A 20748-nucleotide genomic window follows, 5' to 3' on the forward strand; every position below is an offset into this window, starting at 1 on the left:
ACCAGACATTTCCTATTATATGTTGTAGCGGGTTTGATCAATGCAGTGCAAGTTTTTGGCGTGCCAGTCAGAGCAGTCTGATGAATATTAAGAAATAAATAACTAAAATAGTTGGATCAAACCATACAAAATAAGCAGCAAACAATAATAATGCAGAACAGCACCCAGGCATAAATCAACATTTAAATCTTGGTATTTTTATTCGGGTGTAATAAAATTTTAAAACTGTAAATTGTAATAAAGCATTAAAAGTGTAACTTCTTTCAAACAGTGGTGTTTGGGTGAGACGCTGATTTAGTTGCAGTTATACAGCCGCCCAGTAGGGGTCACTCGCGAAAAACAAGGGGTCTAGAACTGCGGGTCCAGAACTGCGGGTCTGAATCTACAGTCTCCGGGTCTGCAGAGACATACTATTGCCGCACACAGGAATATTACACAGTATGTGTACAGTGCACAGTTTAAATATAAGGGATGTGGATAAGGATATGTATTTATATATGTATACAGAGCAGTATATGTATATTAATGACGTAGCATAATAATGATAGAAATGTATTATTACACAGTATAACTATGTGTAATGTGTATATAACATATTGTTGTCTGCCTTGTTTAAATATGTTAGTCTTTCCTTACCTTGGTGAAACAGCATGTTGCTTTTATTGCTTTAAATTATTTTTTCAATTCTGTCCTTAGTCTTTTGTGGTTGGCAAGAGTAATCACATCCTAACATTTATTGATAATGTAGTGATTGTAATGATTTTATAACTAATGTTATCTTAATTACTTTAAGTGGGACAGAAGGAGACTGAAGACAGATGACTACCAATGACTGTCAAGTGACAGCACAATGGGTCACTGGGCTAGCTGCAGCAGCAGCAGCAGTTTATAGACATATATATTTTATGTATCTTTGTCTTTTTACTATGCACTTATTTACTATAACAAATTAATTTTTAATAAACTCAGAAATGTGACTTGGATGTCAAGCAGTTTGTCTGTGCCCTTCCTTCCATGTTGTCCTCTCGTACAGTCTCCACCATGGTGCTGTGTGGGGATGTTCCAATCGTTTAGAGAGAGAGGTACGCATGCACAATTTCTTCATTGACACAGAGATGAGAATTTTTTTTTGGCTAAAGTCAGCAGGAGTAACCTGAGACTCACTACAGACTACATCAACAAAAATATGTAAGATTATTCTCAAATACTGCATTAGCACATTTCTACAAACAAATACCACACTATTGGGAAGCTCAGTGTTTGGTTTATTAAAAATAAGGAACAGGGAAAGGCTTGCAAAACCCACGGAGTTGAGACTCAGGGTAAGGGGGTTGTTTCATTGCGGGGTGAGTTCAGGCTCCATTGCAACCCCCTGTTGTTCTTGTGCTGAAAGAGAAAAAAAAAAAGAGAGGAGAAATGGTTAGGCACACGTATATGCCTGGGTCTGACGTTGCCTTGTGAGATAAGGCACAAGTATGACAAGTGGCATCAGTTTTAAGTGAATTTGTTTGAAGTTGTCTCATGGATATGTAATGAGTGTATACATGTTCAGTAAGTATAAAGCGTTCCCGAATACTGTATGCATTCAACCACTATGGGATATGTCTGTGGGTAGACAAAAGTGAGTTGTGTGTGGGAAGTCACTGCAGGCACATTTTGGTGCAGACCAGTTTGCCAAGACCAAAAAGGGCAAGACAAAGCTTAGAGCAGATTTAATTCCCACCATCTTTGTGCATCATGCTGTGAGTGCCCCTGCACCACAATGCACCCCTGGACCTGTAACATCATTGTTATTGCCACTCCTGAACTGTAACATTAATGGTCCTCATCCTGCAGCATTCCTGACATGAGGCACGCAGCATCACTGCAGTATAATTCCTTAAAATGTTTACTTATATTTCAGTGCTGGGTGCTGTTGTAACTGATCAGCACACTGGAAACCAGCAGGTGGGTCTACCAGCTCTGGTGTATTAATTTGCACTTGTCTTAGTGACTGACTGGCAAGCCAATTTGCTTTTGTTGTGCTAACCTCAGCATTTGCCTACTGTGTTTCATATGACTGGCTCTCAAATATTCATCCCTATCTCATAAGTTATCAGACTTTGATCCTGTGTCTGGTCGTTCCTGTGTCCACAGTTATCTCTTTATTTGAAAAGGTCTAGGCTATTTAATTGTTTAATATCATCACACTGTTATTTATATAAGCAGGGGATTTTAATACAAAGTTGTAACCACTGTATGTGAATGCGTGAATTGGTCAGATTTGCACTCCGAAGGAGAGCCTTCATTAGACTCAGCGTAGTTTCAGCGGCAGTTGCTCAGTCCACAGGGACTTGTGTTGGGAACCGGAGGGTCGCCTGATCGAGTCCCCGTCCGGACCAAATACGGAGTGTGGACTGGTAGCTGGAGAGGTGCCAGTTCACCTCCTGGGCACTGCCAAGGTGCCCTTGAGCAAGGCACCGAACCCCCAACCGCTCGGGGCGCCTGACCAAAGCAGCCCCCTCACTCTGACATCTCTCCACTTTGTGCATGTATAGGTCCTGTTTGTGCATGTGTGTGTCTTTCGGACCTGTGTGTAATTGACAGCAAGAGTGAAAAAATTTAATTTCCCCACAGGGGGGTTAATAAAGTAAATTAAAAAAAAAAAAAAAAGACTATGCAATATCGCCCACTACCAGATTTGTAAGTTAATGAACTGTAATTAAAGCTCTCTGTGCTTTGATTAGTTGCTATGAAACAACATGACCCTCTTCTATTTTATAATGCCTATTAATATTATAATATTATAATGACGGTAACTAGTAATATGCAATGTATTACATTTTCAAAGTAACTTGCCCAACACTGTATATCATATATTATATATTCAATATATTTGCTTATATAATTAATATAAAATGCAGTATAATACATATTAAGTATGATTCCTTATCTCTGGAACTATTTGAAACACATCTTGTTAAGTTTTAAGTTTCACCAAGGTCGACTCAGCACTTATCTGCAGCGTCCTCTCTCACACAGTGGTCCTGCAGCATCACTGCTCCTCCACCACCCAGTGCTCCTACAGTAGGTTACAAATATACAAGATTACATATCCACTACTGTTATAGGATATATGTTTAGCATGATCATTTGTATAATACAGTAATATATACATACATTTGGTATGTTTCATTTATCAAAATTACTTATCTTGTGTTTTAAATCTCATTCAGGTCCTCAAACTTCCCTCTCACTTCGCTATCAATGTAATATCAGCTGAGCTGTAACATATTATAGACAGGTATACTCAAGACCATAAGTTCATCATTTCACCTCCTCCACTCAACAATCACGCAGCAATGTCATATTTAACTGAGCTAATATCTAACTCATACTGCCTCGCAAAAAATCAGGACTAGAAGCACTCTAACTTCCCATTGTTAGATAAAATGGTTTAGGAGAAGAAAATTTAAAACTAATAGGCTGTTCATGGTTAGCATTACGGTGTGTACAGTATGTACAGTGTCCTAGCCTAATCTGTTATCTTATCCTTTAACATGACAAATCTACTAATTTAATGGGGGATAATCCACTAACAAGCTTTAATGCACATGTTAATTTCGATAAGTTGTGCTGATAATGTAAAATTTGAGTCTTTGGACATCTTACCCGTTAAAAGTACATCACAGTCGGTCTTTTCTGCTGTAACTCCATTGCGCTTCTAGCATGTACCGCTTACTTCCGGGAACTATTGAGAGGCTCCGCCATTGTCGTGAAAAAAATGGCCCATTGGAGTGAACAGAGATAACACGACTCTCTATTCAAGGGCTCTGGGGCAGATGAGGCGGAGAAGAAAACAGAGTTGAGTGTAAGAGAAAGACAGGGAACTTGTTCCTAAACCAAAACGCCACGTTCCCTGTGTGGGAGTGTTTTGGATTTAAACCAAATGACAGAGGGGAGCCCAGTAATTTGAACGAGCCGGTATGCTGGGTTTGTTCTAAAACCATCTCAACAAAAAGAGCAAATATGACCAACTTAACTGCACACCTGAGAGTGAGAGACTGACAGTTTATTTTTTGTATTTATAAGGTCTTTATTATTTATTTTGGTATTTTTACGTGTTATTTCGGATATGTAAATTTTCTTTTTTGCATTCGTAAATATTCTTGTTAAATAAATGTTTATTTCTCTCTAAAAGGGTATACTAGCATCATTATGCCTTTATTATCATTATATAAGTTTAAAAAATGGTCTAAAAACAGCAAAATTACAACAATAATAAAAATTGTATTAAAAGCTCAATATTGGGCAATATTATCGCTTATCGCAATAATTTCTGATGCAATTAATCGCCCAGCAAAATTTGTTATTGTGACAGGTGCTACAAACTTTCTGGCCTGTGCTACAAAATTATCACCCTCTGTAAGACCAGTGCTATGGGCTAAAAAAGTTAACGTACAGCCCTTTAAAAGGGATATGTTGTTATAGCAAGAAAAGTAAAAACTCAATAACATGGTATCAAATAATAAAATATATATATATATATATATATATATATATGATAAAATATGTCATAATAACATGAAAAATATATAATGTAAAAAGAATGTTGTAAGACCAAAAAGTTTGCTTGTTATGACTTGAAGCTGAGCAAATAATTTTTGTCATGGTGGCAGCAGTTTGTTGCCATGTTATGTATATGTAATAGAAAGGACTTTTCCCTCTGATTTGTGATGTTTAATTCTTATTTATTTTTGCAAATCTTCATTGTATTCATCTTCAAAGCAGAAAAGGACTCACAAAGTGTAAAAATCCCAAACAAGATGCAACTTAACAAGAGAAGTGGAATGGGAGAGACTCTTCTGCATAAAGTATGCAGAAAAAAAGATCTGACACAAGTGAAAATTCTCATTCAAGCTGGGATCAGCATTAACATGCAGGATTATGCAGGTCTGTCACACCTTAGACACTTGTTTATTTTCACTTGATCACTTGTACATTCTGACATATCTGTTACTCATGATACAATTGTCAGATACAAAAGCCATTCTTATCTGAAAATGTTAACTTGAATTGTCAGGTTGGACAGCTCTTCATGAGGCTTCTGCTGTTGGTGCCAAGGCAGTAGTTGAGGAGCTGTTGAACGCTGGAGCTAATGTTGATGCCAGAAACTATGATGGTGTCACTCCCCTACATGATGCTGTTAACTCTGGACACTATGAGGTGATGGAGAAACTCTGAATGAGACTTTTATGATGTAGAGTTTTCAGTAACACTTTCCACATGTCCAAAGAGAGCCACGGTCCTTGCATCGTTTTCAGACTACCCTCTTTGGCACAAGTTTAGGTAACTCCATGCGATCTTTCATCTTGCTCAAAAACGTTTCCCTAGGGCAGGCCTATTCAATTAACGGCCCGTGGCCCAGAAGCAACCACTGAGTGGCCCGGGTAGAGATTGGTACCGAGACCCGGTATTAAACGGCCCGAAGCAAATTTAATCAAGACCGCAATAATAATATTAATGAGCTATGATGTTACATTTTAAAGTTTCGGTTTCATGTATCATCGTTCTGCAGCCTTTCTCTCGCTCTCTGCATGTCGGGGCTGACCTCCTCCTCACAGCACACACACACTCAGACACACACACTCAGACACACAACAGAGTGAAGTCAAGACAACAGCAGAGAGGCCGTGGTGCAGATGAAGGGAGTATAACTTCAAGATTACTGTTGTTGACGACAACTACGCTTGTTACTGTAAGTAAGTGCAAAAAACCTCTGCTAAAAAAAAAGCCAATACTTTATCAATACATGTGTTCAGCGTGTAGAAAGCCATATTTTAATATGAATTTAATTTGAATATTTATTTTATTGACATGTTGGATTTGTTTCCAGTGAGATATTACTGAGTATGTACAGTGACTTTGTTGTTGTAAACATGACTGTTGCTGCCATAGACTGTATAAAACTATATCCTGTGTACCTGACCTATAAGGTAAACGTCAGGAGGTGAGGTGTGTGTATGGGTGTGTGGAGGAGAGGGAGAGAGGGATATGCAGGTAGAGAGACAGAGGGTATTATTAGTTACTGTAAATGCAGGGCTCGAAATTGCGACCAAAATATAATTGGGAGCACTGGTGCGACTATACCAGGACTCTAGAGAGTAATGCAGAGGTACAGACTAGAGACAGGCAGAGGACGGTTAACGAGGCAGGCAGGGTCAGAACACAGGTTGGCAGGAATCTTGGCAGAGGTACAGATGAGGAGCAGACGAAACAGGGTTACCGTGAGAGCAGACAGGATCATACACAGGCTGAACAGGGAACTGGTGACGGTACCGACAGGGAACAGGCAGGCCTCAGGAAACGGGTCACAAATAGATCTCTCACAAGAAGGCAGGCAGAAAACGCTGGTAAGTATTTCTCTTGCTGGAATTGATAACAAACTGGCAACGGAGACAGGGGAACACAGAGCATATATACTGCAGGGAGGCAGGTTAACGAGACGCAGGTGAAAGACATTAGGGAGGAGGGAGGCAATCACACAGGAGGAAGTAAAGACACCAGACATGACACAGGAGGGATAATACCAAAATAAAACCGGAAATGACAAGACAAACACAAAACACTAACGTCTGGAGGCAGTTGTGACATAATGTCGACTTTTTGTTGCAATAAAAAAATCGATTACACTGTTGGTGCTTCTTACATTATGCTGGGTGCTGGGTGCTGGTGCTCCTAACTTTTTGAAGTTAGGACCACCAGTGCTACCATGTAAAAAAGTTAATTTCAAGCCCTGTATTGCCACTTATGCTTCTGTGCATTGATAGCTCTTTTTTATTGTGTTGTTATGTTGAGGAGGGCCATGTATGTATATACATACATACATACATACGTGTGTGTGTGTGTGTGTGTGTGTGTGTGTGTACACGCTAAAAAAGGTGGATAGATTGCTCGCTGCTGAAAATGTGGCCCATCAACATTTTCTGGTTTAAAAATCCGGCCCAGTCAAATTTGTAATTAAAAAGCCCTGCCCTAGGGTTTATAAAGACAAATGACTATTTACTGCAACGTGAAAAAAACTGAACCCTAATACACCATTGGTTGGTGTGAGTGATGTTGTGAGAGTTGTTGTTTTCCCATTGGCCGTTGCTCTCTCTAAATAAATAAAGCTAACAAGCTGGCAGAGCTGTGGAAGCTGACAGTTCTGGTTGATTCGTACCATATTTTTCACACAGCAGTTAAATTGTCACTTGGAGCATTAATGTGCTAACTGGTTTTGTTTCAACTGCTCTGAAAGTAAAGCATAGTAGTTTGAAGGTGTAAAGCTTTTTTTTTTTTTTTCCCAAACAATTTAACCACTGGGCCAACAGAACTGCTCCATGTCCACAGACTGCCTATAATAATATTATCAATCAATCAATCAATCAATTTTATTTATAAAGCCCAATATCACAAATCACAATTTGCCTCACAGGGCTTTACAGCATACGATATCCCTCTGTCCTTATGACCCTCGCAGCGGATAAGGAAAAACTCCCCAAAAAAAACCCTTTAACGGGGAAAAAAAACCGGTAGAAACCTCAGGAAGAGCAACTGAGGAGGGATCCCTCTTCCAGGACGGACAGACGTGCAATAGATGTCGTACAGAACAGATTCAATTTTCAATTTTCAATTCAATTTTATTTATAAAGCCCAATATCACAAATCACAATTTGCCTCACAGGGCTTTACAGCATACGACATCCCTCTGTCCTTAAGACCCTCACAGCGGATAAGGAAAAACTCCCCAAAAAAAAACCCTTTAACGGGGAAAAAAAAAACGGTAGAAACCTCAGGAAGAGCAACTGAGGAGGGATCCCTCTTCCAGGACGGACAGACGTGCAATAGATGTCGTACAGAACAGATCAGCATAATAAATTAACAGTAATCCATATGACACAATGAGACAGAGAGAGAGAGAGAGAGAGAGAGAGAGAGAGAGAGAGATGCAGGTAATGACAGTAGCTTACAACAACATTAATGAAAGTAATAATATTATAGTTATAGTTCTGGCTACTGTGGTACAATATGTTGAAAGTATGTATTAGTATCAGACAGTATACTTGTGTGACAATAGTCATATGTGTATAATAACAGTAGAAGTATGACTAATGACTAATGATGGCAGCAGCAGCAGGAGGCATCTGGCAGGACCACGGCAGCAGCACAACCACACACGTCACACTGTCCAGGCGCCGCTGCGGTATGAGTTATTCTGAGAGACAGTGGAGCACAAAGGCTCCGGAGAAGAAGCCGAGTTAGTGACATCCAGAATGGCCGAGTTAGCAAGATGCAGTGATAGGATGAGAGTGAGAGAGAGAGAGAGAGAGAGAGAGAGAGGGAGAGAGAGGGAGCCCGGTGTATTATAGGGGGTCCTCCGGCAGACTAGGCCTAAGTCAGCCTAACTAGGGGCTGGTACAGGGCAAGCCTGAGCCAGCCCTAACTATAAGCTTTATCAAAGAGGAAAGTCTTAAGTCTAGTCTTAAATGTGGAGACGGTGTCTGCCTCCCGGACCGTAACAGGAAGATGATTCCACAGGAGAGGAGCCTGATAGCTGAAGGCTCTGGCTCCTGATCTGCTTTTGGAGACTTTAGGGACCACGAGTAACCCTGCGTTCTCAGAGCGCAGTGTTCTGGTGGGATAATATGGCACTATGAGCTCTCTAAGATATGACGGAGCTTGACCATTTAGAGCTTTATAAGTTAACAGTAGGATTTTAAATTCAATTCTGGATTTTACAGGGAGCCAGTGCAGAGAAGCTAAAACAGGAGAAATATGATCTCGTTTCTTAGTTCCTGTTAGTACACGTGCTGCTGCATTCTGAATTAGCTGGAGAGTTTTTAAGGACTTACTAGAGCTACCTGATAATAGAGAGTTACAGTAATCCAGCCTTGAGGTAACAAAAGCGTGGACCAATTTTTCTGCATCTTTTCGGGTCAGGATAGGCCTAATTTTCGCAATATTACGCAGATGAAAAAATGCAGTCCGTGAGGTTTGCTTTAAATGAGAATTAAAAGACAAATCTTGATCAAATATTACTCCGAGGTTTCTTACGGTAGTGCTAGAGGCCAGAGCAATGCCATCTAGAGAAACTATGTCATCAGATAAAGAGTCTCTGAGTTGTTTGGGGCCAAGAACAATAACTTCAGTTTTGTCTGAATTTAACATTGGTGCTCATCCAATTTTTTATGTCTTTAAGGCAGTTATGGAGTTTAGTTAATTGATTACTTTCTTCTGGCTTCATCGATAAATACAACTGTGTATCATCCGCATAACAATGGAAGTTTATAGAGTGATTTCTAATGATGTTACCTAAAGGAAGCATATATAGAGTAAATAGGATTGGTCCGAGCACAGAACCTTGCGGAACTCCAAAACAAACTTTGGTACGTAAGGATGATTCATTACGAACGTCAACAAATTGAAAACGATCAGATAAATAAGATTTAAACCAGCTTAGTGCTGAACCTTTTAGGCCAATTAAGTGATCCAGTCTCTGCAGTAGAATTTGATGGTCAATTGTGTCAAACGACGCACTAAGATCTAATAAAACAAGAACAGAGACGAGTCCTTTGTCTGAAGCAATCAGAAGGTCATTTGTAATTTTAACTAGAGCTGTCTCAGTGCTATGATGCACTCTAAATCCTGACTGAAATTCCTCAAATAAATTATTATCCTGGAGAAAATCACACAGCTGGTCTGCGACTACTTTCTCAAGGATCTTTGACATAAAGGGAAGATTAGATATTGGTCTATAGTTGGCTAACACCTCTGGATCCAGGGTGGGCTTTTTTAGGAGAGGTTTAATTACAGCTACCTTAAAAGACTGTGGTACATAGCCTGTTAATAGGGATATATTGATCATATCTAATATATGAGTGTTAACTAAAGGAAAGACCTCCTTAAGTAGCCTAGTTGGGATGGGGTCTAAGAGACACGTTGATGATTTAGATGAAGAAATCACTGCGGTCAATTCTTGAAGAGAAATTGGGGAGAAGCAATCTAAATATATATTAGATTCTACAGCTGTGTTTGAGGTTAGATAGGTAGGCCTACCATCCAAGGGCAGGAGGTCATGAATTTTGCCTCTAATAGTTAGAATTTTGTCATTAAAAAAGCTCATAAAATCATTACTGCTAAGGGCTAAAGGAATACAAGGCTCAATAGAGCTTTGACTCTCAGTCAGCCTGGCTACAGTGCTGAAAAGAAACCTGGGGTTGTTCTTGTTTTCTTCTATTAATGCTGAGTAATAGTTTGCTCTGGCATTGCGGAGGCCCCTCTTATAAGTTTTGAGACTGTCTGTCCAGATTAAACGAGATTCTTCCAGTTTGGTTAATCGCCAATTCCTTTCAAATTTTCGCGATATTTGTTTTAACCTACGGGTTTGAGAGTTATACCAAGGAGCAAACTTTCTTTGCTTTGTTAACTTCTTTTTAAGAGGAGCTACAGAGTCGAGCGTTGTTCGCAGCGAGCCTACGGCGCTATCAACAAAATGATCAATTTGGGAGAGGTTAAAGTCGGCACGGGAAACCTCTGTTACTGAAGGTATTGGTATTGAATTTAACGACGAAGTAATCTTTTCCTTAAATTTTGTGACAGCACTATCTGATAAACATCTAGTATAGTAACTGTTGCTAAGTGGCGTGTAATCGAGTAAAAAGAAATCAAAAGTAATCAGATAATGATCTGATAGCAAGGGATTCTGTGGAAAGACTTTTAGGTTATCAATTTCAATTCCATACGTCAGAACTAGATCGAGGGTATGGTTAAAACAGTGAGTGGGTTCATGTACACCCTGACTGAAGCCAATGGAGTCTATTAATGAGATAAACGCGGTAGCCAGGGAGTCATTATCAACGTCGACATGAATGTTAAAATCGCCTACAATAATAACTTTATCTGATTTAAGAACTAAACTGGATAAAAACTCTGAGAATTCAGATACAAATTCAGAATACGGGCCAGGAGCACGGTACACTATAACAAATAAAAGTGGCTGCGAGGTTTTCCAGGTCGGATGTAAAACACTAAGAACGAGGCTTTCAAATGAATTATAATCTAGTTTAGGTTTAGGGCTGATTAACAGACTAGAGTTAAAAATGGCTGCAACTCCCCCTCCTCGGCCGCTGCCTCGAGGAATGTGGGTATTATTATGACTGGGAGGAGTGGACTCATTTAGACTAACATATTCAGATCAGCATAATAAATTAACAGTAATCCGTATGACACAATGAGACAGAGAGAGAGACAGAGAGAGAGATGCAGGTAATAACAGTAGCTTACAACAACATTATTGAAAGTAATAATATTATAGTTATAGTTCTGGCTACTGTGGTACAATATGTTCAAAGTATGTATTAATATCTGGCAGCATACATGTGTGACAATAGTCATATGTGTATAATAACAGTAGAAGTATGACTAATGACTAATGATGGCCGCAGCAGCAGGAGGCATCTGGCAGGACCACAGCAGCAGCACAACCACACACGTCATGCTGTCCAGGCACCGCTGCGATATGAGTTAATCTGAGAGACAGTGGAGCACAAAGGCTCCGGAGAAGAAGCCGAGTTAGTGACATCCAGAATGGCCGAGTTAGCAAGATGCAGTAATAGAATACGAGAGAGAGAGAGAGAAGGAGAGAAGGTGCCCGGTGTATTATAGGAGGGTCCTCCGGCAGACTAGGCCTAAATCAGCCTAACTAGGGGCTGGTACAGGGCAAGCCTGAGCCAACCCTAACTAGCTTATAAGCTTACAAGCCTAACTAATAAGCTTTATCAAAGAGGAAAGTCTTAAGTCTAGTCTTAAATGTGGAGACGGTGTCTGCCTCCCGGACCGTAACAGGAAGATGATTCCACAGGAGAGGAGCCTGATAGCTGAAGGCTCTAGCTCCTGATCTACTTTTGGAGACTTTAGGGACCACGAGTAACCCTGCGTTCTCACATAGCCTGTACATAGCCTGTTAATAAGGATATATTGATCATATCTAATATATGAGTGTTAACTAAAGGAAAGACTTCCTTAAGTAGCCTAGTTGGGATGGGGTCTAAGAGACATGTTGATGATTTAGATGAAGAAATCACTGCTGTCAGTTCTTGAAGAGAAATTGGGGAGAAGCAATCTAAATATATATTAGGTCTTAAAGCTGTGTTTGAGGTTAGATAGGTACTATCTGAGGACAGGAGGTCATGAATTTTGCCTCTAATAGTTAGAATTTTGTCATTAAAAAAGCTCATAAAATCATTACTGCTAAGGGCTAAAGGAATACAAGGCTCAATAGAGCTTTGACTCTCAGTCAGCCTGGCTACAGTGCTGAAAAGAAACCTGGGGTTGTTCTTGTTTTCTTCTATTAATGCTGAGTAATAGTTTGCTCTGGCATTGCGGAGGCCCCTCTTATAAGTTTTGAGACTGTCTGTCCAGATTAAACGAGATTCTTCCAGTTTGGTCAATCGCCAATTCCTTTCAAATTTTCGCGATATTTGTTTTAACTTACGGGTTTGAGAGTTATACCAAGGAGCGAACTTTTTTTGCTTTTTTAACTTCTTTTTAAGAGGAGCTACAGAGTCAAGTGTTGTTCGCAGCGAGCCTACGGCGCTATCAACAAAATGATCAAAGTCGGTACAGGAAACCTCTGTTACTGAGGGACTTGGTATTGAATTTAACGACGGAGTAATCTTTTCCTTAAATTTTGCGACAGCACTATCTGATAAACATCTAGTATAGTAACTGTTGCTGAGTGGCGTGTAATCGAGTAAAAAGAAATCAAAAGTAATCAGATAATGATCCAATAGCGAGGGATTCTTTGGAAAGACTTTTAGGTTATCAATTTCAATTCCATACGTCAGAACTAGATCGAGGGTATGGTTAAAACAATGAGTGGGTTCATGTACACCCTGACTGAAGCCAATGGAGTCTAATAATGAGATAAACGCGGTAGCCAGGGAGTTATTATCAACGTCGACATGAATGTTAAAATCACCTACAATAATAACTTTATCTGATTTAAGAACTAAACTGGATAAAAACTCTGAGAATTCAGATACAAATTCAGAATACGGGCCAGGAGCACGGTACACTATAACAAATAAAAGTGGCTGCGAGGTTTTCCAGGTCGGATGTAAAAGACTAAGAACGAGGCTTTCAAATGAATTATAATCTAGTTTAGGTTTAGGGCTGATTAACAGACTAGAGTTAAAAATGGCTGCAACTCCCCCTCCTCGGCCGCTGCCTCGAGGAATGTGGGTATTATTATGACTGGTAGGAGTGGATTCATTGAGACTGACATATTCATCTTGACACAGCCAGGTTTCTGTGAGACTGAGTAAATCAATATGATTATCTGATATTAATTCGTTTACTAACACTGCTTTAGACGATAGAGACCTGATATTTAACAGTCCGCATTTAATTCTCCTGTTTTGTCTTTCTGTCACAGAAGAGGTTTTAATTTTTATGAGGTTGTTATGCACAACTCCTCTTTGTTTAATTTGAGATTTAAATAATTTAGGTGGTCGGGGGACAGACACCGTTTGTATAAAACTATGAAAACTATGGCTGGGTAACTGAACTAGAAGCTCAGAGAGGCATATAGGACTGCGTCTCCGAGTCCTGGTCTCAACTCTGGGTTGTCAGGGATTTGATTTACTAATAAAGTTTGCCAGGTTCCTAGAAATGAGAGCAGCTCCATCCAAAGTGGGATGAATGCCGTCTCTCCTAATAAGACCAGGTTTTCCCCAGAAAGTTTGCCAATTATTAATGAAACCCACATTGTTTGCTGGACACCACCTGGACAGCCAGCGATTAAATGATGACATGCGGCTAAACATGTCATCAGTGGTCAGATTTGGGAGGGGTCCAGAGAAAACTACGGAGTCCGACATCGTTTTTGCATATTCACACACTGAGGCAATATTAATTTTAGTGACCTCCAATTGGCGTAACCGGGTGTCATTGCCGCTGACGTGAATAACAATCTTACTGAATCTACGTTTAGCTTTAGCCAGCAGTTTTAAATTTGACTCAATGTCGCCCGCTCTGGCCCCAGGGATACATTTGACTATGGCCGCTGGTGTTGCTAACTTCACGTTCCTCAGAATAGAGCTGCCAATAACCAGAGTTTTATCCTCAGCAGGTGTGTCGCTGAGTGGGGAAAAGCGGTTGGAAACGTGAACAGGCTGGTGGTGAGCCGTGGGCTTCGGATTGGAGCTGCGCCTCTCACAAACAGTTATTATTAACATTTGGAGCAAAGTGTACTATACAGTATACTTTTCTTCTCATTCTTAGGGGTCCTTGAAAAGTCATGAAAGAGTTTTATCATTTTTCCATAAAAATGTGTGGGAAATCTGCGTATAACATAGGCCCTTAGTTAAAAATTACTGACAATAATGTGTTACACTGTCAGAATGGGTACCACCAACGTATTAAAATGTCAGAAGAGGTGCCACCACAATGATAGAACTCTCCCTTTGGTAATCAGCACTGATAGGACATGTTACAAGCTATCATTATTGGCAGAACTTTGCTCCAATAGTGGCTGATGACTGCGCAGCCTTCACCAATCACGAAGGGACTTGCATGTCTGACTAGAGCTGCCGAGCAGAGGGTTGTGTTCAACTGAGCAAGAAGGAACTCTTCTTCCAGCTTGAGAGAAAGCAGGTCCCATTTGTTGAGTGACTGTGTCCCAGGTATACTGTTCTTCATTTTAACATGTATTTACATGACCTTTTGGGCTGGACCACAACAACAGGGCTGGTGCTGTAAGTGAAAGTCATGAAGAAAGTCTGTCCTCGCTTGAAGTTAAAAGCTCTCTAGTGTTTCAAACATGATTTAGTCATATACTAGGTTTTTACCTAGTCTTATTGGGATACACAGGTAAGATGTGCCATGGTAGACAGACTAACGTAAGCACCTCTGTCCAGACAAACACACTGTTCCAACATACTCACTATGTTGTAGGGCTGGATTTTTAGTCAGCTGTGTAGGCCTAATATATCTTTTGTTGAGGAAAAAAAAAGTAACATCTCCAGACTTTATCCATGCCACACAAGTTTAATGAAGACAACATTTTCATCCTACTTGGATCTTCGTCAGGTCAAAATGTTAAAAAAGCTGTAAACAAAGCTATATTTATACATTATGAATACCAATATGCTGACAAGCTTGATGGTGGCAGGTGTGGTTAACTACTGAAACCACTCAGGGTGGTAAAACAATGAAATACATGACAATCAATAACATACATACAAAAAACTATATAGGAGAAAAAAACAGTGACACCAAAGCCATACTACAAGATATCAGACATATATCTTGATTAATAAAACATATCAAAATTCAACATTCTGTATATCAGTCTACATTACCTGTGTTCAAAACTATTGTATGATGTTAGAGGCATAATATATTGTTAATAATACATGCCTGTGGTTTTAAATTTAGGTTTTTGCATACAGAAGTTAGGTATCACATATTGATGCATTTTGATGAATTATTGCATGCATAATGTATTCTCAGAGCTGCTATTGTGTTATAATAAAATTATGTTTTTGTCTACAGCAAGCAGGACATGTAGAGGCCACTTGCTACATGGCCCAGCACCAACATTGATATTATTTGCTCTCCTCGGTCAGTTTTCAAGCTATAACTTCTGCAACCATGCATGAAAAGTTACAATCTGTTCGTGATGCTTTCTTCATGACAGCTCATCATGCCTGATTCATTACATTAAAATTTTATAAATATCCAGTGAGCAACATACTAAAGGACTTGGACAGATGGAGAATGTGTTATATTACATGTCAGTGCACTGTGAACGTGTCAAGCAATTCTTTTGATGCATGATGCATGTGTTATACTGGGAAAGGCTGATATCCACCATGGTTTGTCATTTTTGTAGGTACCCAGTAAATGTACATTTTAATCACGACTGCAGTGTGTGGCATAAATCAGGCACAGCAGCATTTTTAGCACCATTTCAAATGGGCAGAAGGGCTTTTTTGACTTTGAACATGACTGGATGTGACATCAGCTATGGTTTTGAGCCGGAGCACTTCATTAAGTGCTGTAATGAAAGTGCTACCTAGCTAGAGTTATTTCTGTATAATATCAAAATCCACAAGTGATTGGAGGTTCTACTTTTTGTCAAGATGTGAAATGCATGTGTGTTTTATAGGTAGTGAAGCTTCTTCTCCAACATGGGTCAAACCCCAGTGACAGGAATCATGGTGGCCTCAGCGCACTAGACATAGCAGAGGAGGAGGATATCAAAGCACTGCTGTCTCTCTCCATGTCTTCTGCTACACATGAGCAGCCTTGTAAAGCATCTGCACAATACAGACAGCCAGGTGAGCTATGTTACACATTCCATACTGGACCTCAGAAATCAGTCTGTCAAGAAAATCTAATCTGAGCTTTTTATTTTGAGATGACATACAGAAAATATGATACATAGTAAATGGCAGGTCAGCAAATGCATTTTGGCACTGTAGGCTATACTACACTGAAAGACTATGTTTTTGAGTATCAAACACTCATCTCCTGTAGTCTTGAGAGGTGGCCCATTTATAATTGACTTTTTTGAGCACAGCAGCAACTGTGTTTGCTGACAGTGGTTGCAAACAACAAATACAAATAGCCAACTGAGCTACCGACAAAGGTTCATAGCAGCATTTTTTAGAATATTGACATGTAATTTACTATGAAATATGTTTCCACATATTTTTAATTCCTCATACTGTACTTTCTCCATCTGTCTGTCTGTCTGTCTGTCTGTCTGTCTGTCCATCCACCCATACATACATCCACACATCCATTTATCTTCAGTTTTATTTTTAATCAAACTAAGATTTTTAAAGCCCTAAAACCCTATCACCACTCCTTTAACTGGGGGATACTGATCAATCAGTGGCTAAAAAAAAAGTTTTATAAATCAAAAAATTCAGCTTTGCATTGTGAATAGAACCAACACTAAATATATATAGAAAATATGTCCATCAGTTAAAGGGAGTAAGCTTAAACTCCAATGATGCTGCATCTGTGTTTATTTATATTTCAACTGTTGTTTTTTTTTTAATGAAAGAAAAAATACACAACAAAAAACTTCAGGTTTTCAGCTTCGTTTTGATGCATAAGTTGCAGAGATTTGATAGAAATCCAGCTGCCACACCAAACTTCTAAAGTTTTCCTGCTACTCTGAAATTTCCCAATTTCATAGCCAGAAACATTAGTTGCATAGCATAACTCCAATTTCTCTGAGTATAGGTGTAGCCCCTTAGAGCGGTCGGTATTGGGTTTATCCCAAAGTGAAGCCAAAACATCTGGATTACCCCCTGGTAAAGCCCACCTCCTCCATGTTAGCCAAAATAAAAACTCAAAATACAGATGCAGCCACTTCAAATTTCCGTTTGGTCCGTGGTGGAGCCCTGACCGACCCGTGACAGGTCCCGGTTGTCACCTGGCCGGGCTCATAGCTCTAATGAGATCCCCCGCGATGACATAGAGAATACGGGCTAACTGGTAACACCCCTAAGTTTAATTTGTAGAAACCAGTTGCAATTGTCTGTCAATCCACCAGGAGGAGCAGTAAATGTGGAAGCTGAAGTGGTTTACTGTGCCTCTTATTACTATAATAGTGGGAGAGAGCTTCCCACACAGAGCATTTTTAATGATTATCACTAGGCCTATATATATATCAGTCCCTCCAGGATCTCGCGGCAAAAAAAAATTGAATTTGTGGCCAATTTTGGAGAAAACTGCGATAAAATTGCAGCATTTTTATGAATTTTTTTGCGGGAAATTGTGGCAAATGACAAAAATTGCGGCTAATGACAGAAGGATATAAAAAATTCCAAAAACTCATCACTTGCTATAATAATCATACAGAATATTACAAAAATAGCTGCAAATGTTTTTTATAGTTCTCTTCTTTAGTTTTATTTAATTAGTTTCAAAACATGGACTCTAATAATGTTGCAAAAATCCTGAGTGAATATTGTAGCTCTCAAACCAGACAATGGGACTTTAAAACATGTAAGCTACATCTTCTGTAAACATAACATTTTAATAAATTCAACACATATTGTATGCATTTAAACAGTGCAAATTCTTATGTACATACAGAGGGTTTCTCCATGCAAAGCCATTAGCGCATTTGAGTACAGGTCTGATGACGTTTCAAATGAAAAATCGCTGGACTTTTGAAAAATTGCAAGCCCCCGCAAATGTTGCGGGCTTTCGGTGAATTTGCATTAATTATTGCGATCGCAACATTGCGATTTTCTGGAGGGACTGATAGAGGGACCTGGCTCAAAGTCATGACAAAAACGAGGAGACGTATGGTTTTTAAAGTAAAACGAAATGATTATATTACAAACAATATAAAATTAGGTAATTGGAAACATAATCAAATACTAACTGAACTAACAAATAAACTAACTAAACCACAACATAATGTACCGAGGAATCGCAGGTGCAGTGATGCAGCCGCGCCAGGTAGGTCACGGAGCAGAGCAGAGAAGACCAAATGTGAGGAGTAGTGCCAGCTCTTATACACCTGTGGACTGGCCAGGTCCACCCAGGTGTGGCAAGCCCCACCTACGACCTGCAGGGAAAGACAAGACAACACAAGAGAGGGAACACAGAACACAACAGAAGGCCCTAGAGGCAGGAGGCCGTCACATATAATACCATTATTATGGCTATATAAATGTAATTTATAGTCCTGTTAGATTGCTGTTAGACCACCCCACTCTGTTTACAGACTGTGCAAAAGACAAGAGGATTTTTATTTAACCTCAGCGAAAATGTTGTTTTTCAAAGACTACATGCTAACAAATACGGACTGAAGCAGAATCTTTGGTTAGATAAAAACAGCTTGTGAATATTGGAAATGATTACATAGATCTATTCTTTTTTAATTATTATTTTGATGTTTGGACTGTACAACGCTCTGCACACATTAGCACGCAGCACGGCTTCACCTCATTGATTTGTCACTGTCTGTCTGAACAGATTCATGAAAGCGAGCAAGATCTGATGCAAGAGGAATTTGTGATAAAAATGTCTATTACTATTTATTAACAGAATCGCCAAGGAGTCATTTTTACCCCCCTGCCATTTTCAAATGCTTGCAACTTTGTCACAATAAAACTCTAACATCTCTCTGCAAAATGCAAGCTAGTTTTGACAGACAGACAGACAGACAGATATGTCAGATAAAATGGATGAATGTCGAACAAGCTCTGGCGATGCTTCAGGACATAAGTGACGGAAAATCAGATTGGAGAGAGGTGATTGAGGGAGACACGGATGGGGGGAGACACAACGGTGAAATGAGAGAAGAAGAACTGGATGAGGGAGAGACCGATGATCCGTCCTTTTCACCTGGCGAGGAGGAGTCATCAAAAGATGAGGAGCCTGAGCCGGCATTCAGAAAAAGGCCCAGGCCTCACAATCACAGCAGCCCTCTGATGTTGTGATAGGCAAGCCCCCTATTAGGTCAATAGCTTTCTTTAACTTGGTGCTTAGCTAAAGTCTTTATGCCGTCGAGAATTCCTTTACGTGCTTCGAGTTTTGTTTGTTATTGCACTTACTTGGTTTGTTGAAGTTGATTCTAGTCTGTCCGGTTGGTTATGTGTGGATTGTGTGAGCGTGTGCATGTGTTGGCTCTAACATGCATCAAATAAATTGAATGAACTAAAAAGTACAAATAAACAAACATACACTAATATCACTCGATCAATTGATATCCAAAAAATAGCGTTCAATATTGTGTCAGTAAGTGTTGAGTATCAAAACAAAACGGAGCAGAGCAGAGAAGAGCAGAGCAGTAAAATACTGTGTGCTCTCTCAGCATTCACTGTTTGTTGCACACTTGCATGCAACTAGTGACCTGATTATAAAGGCCTTTCCTTAATACCACTGGTCAACACCAGATGGTGACATTTCTCATGTATTTAAATGAGTAACTAAAAATGGCTCCAACACCCCCACTCTGAAAACGACTCCTCCATGGTTGGGTTTCCATTACGCATGCCAAATGTGTCAAACGGTGCCAATCCCCATTGATCTGACATCAGATGTGACGGGACAGTCGAAATAGAGATACATTTATGTGCTGATTGCAGATAGTTACATTGAATAGTGGTTTTTGTGGGTATTCATTGCATTGTTAATGTGCCTGACATTCTGGAAACCTGCCTGTGAGGTTTTGGTGACGTGTGCGCACTGTCCGCCAGTCAGCCAAACTTCCGCTACACCGGCTGCGCTCCGCCTGCGCTGACAGTAGACCTGGTTTCAGCTGGCGAGCTTTTAGCGCACCTTCGGCGAAGGCTTTTTGGCACGAAACTGTCACTGTGCCAAGCTGGACCTGTCGACAACTCCCCCTGCTGCGCCGCCACACCCATCTCAGTGCACCTCGGTCTGCCAAACTACTAAACTGAGCACACCTCAGGCTGCTCGAAACTAGCTCTGCACGGGGTTCGCCACCCTTCACCACCCTGTGCCGCTCCGGGAAACTAGAGGCCCATATCTCTTCAAAGCCATCATGGCACCATGAAATGGCTGCAGCATATGCTATCACTGTAGATAGAGTTAACAAACAACATCTGAAGTAGGTTAACACGAGAGGCATGGGACATGCACTGAAAAGTGGACCATCAGCTTGCGCCATATGCTGGGACTTTTGTGCCCTGGATATTGTATACCACTGCAGGGAGCAGTCCTAACCAC

At 40.1% G+C, this 20748-nt stretch overlaps 1 protein-coding gene and 1 long non-coding RNA gene across 2 annotated transcripts in view; one reads left to right on the forward strand and one right to left on the reverse strand.

The window, feature by feature from the left end:
• Positions 1-1244: 1244 nt before the first annotated feature.
• The window catches only part of LOC144464307 (uncharacterized), a 95425-nt gene continuing 75921 nt past the window's right edge, over positions 1245-20748 (reverse strand). The window contains exons 2-3 of the long non-coding RNA XR_013492063.1: positions 2978-3061; positions 1245-1386 (exon numbers count right to left, since the gene is read on the reverse strand). This is a non-coding gene — a long non-coding RNA (uncharacterized LOC144464307). The remainder of the gene's footprint in view (positions 1387-2977; positions 3062-20748) is intronic.
• LOC144464335 (ankyrin repeat domain-containing protein 31-like) overlaps positions 4786-20748 on the forward strand; it is a 37877-nt gene continuing 21914 nt past the window's right edge. Inside the window, exons 1-3 of the mRNA XM_078171057.1 lie at positions 4786-4932; positions 5063-5205; positions 16193-16364. Coding sequence (XP_078027183.1) covers positions 4806-4932; positions 5063-5205; positions 16193-16364 — 442 coding nt within the window. The 5' untranslated portion in view covers positions 4786-4805. The remainder of the gene's footprint in view (positions 4933-5062; positions 5206-16192; positions 16365-20748) is intronic.

Source organism: Epinephelus lanceolatus, chromosome 9 (genome assembly GCF_041903045.1).
Source record: "Epinephelus lanceolatus isolate andai-2023 chromosome 9, ASM4190304v1, whole genome shotgun sequence".
Taxonomy (NCBI): Eukaryota; Metazoa; Chordata; class Actinopteri; order Perciformes; family Serranidae; genus Epinephelus; species Epinephelus lanceolatus.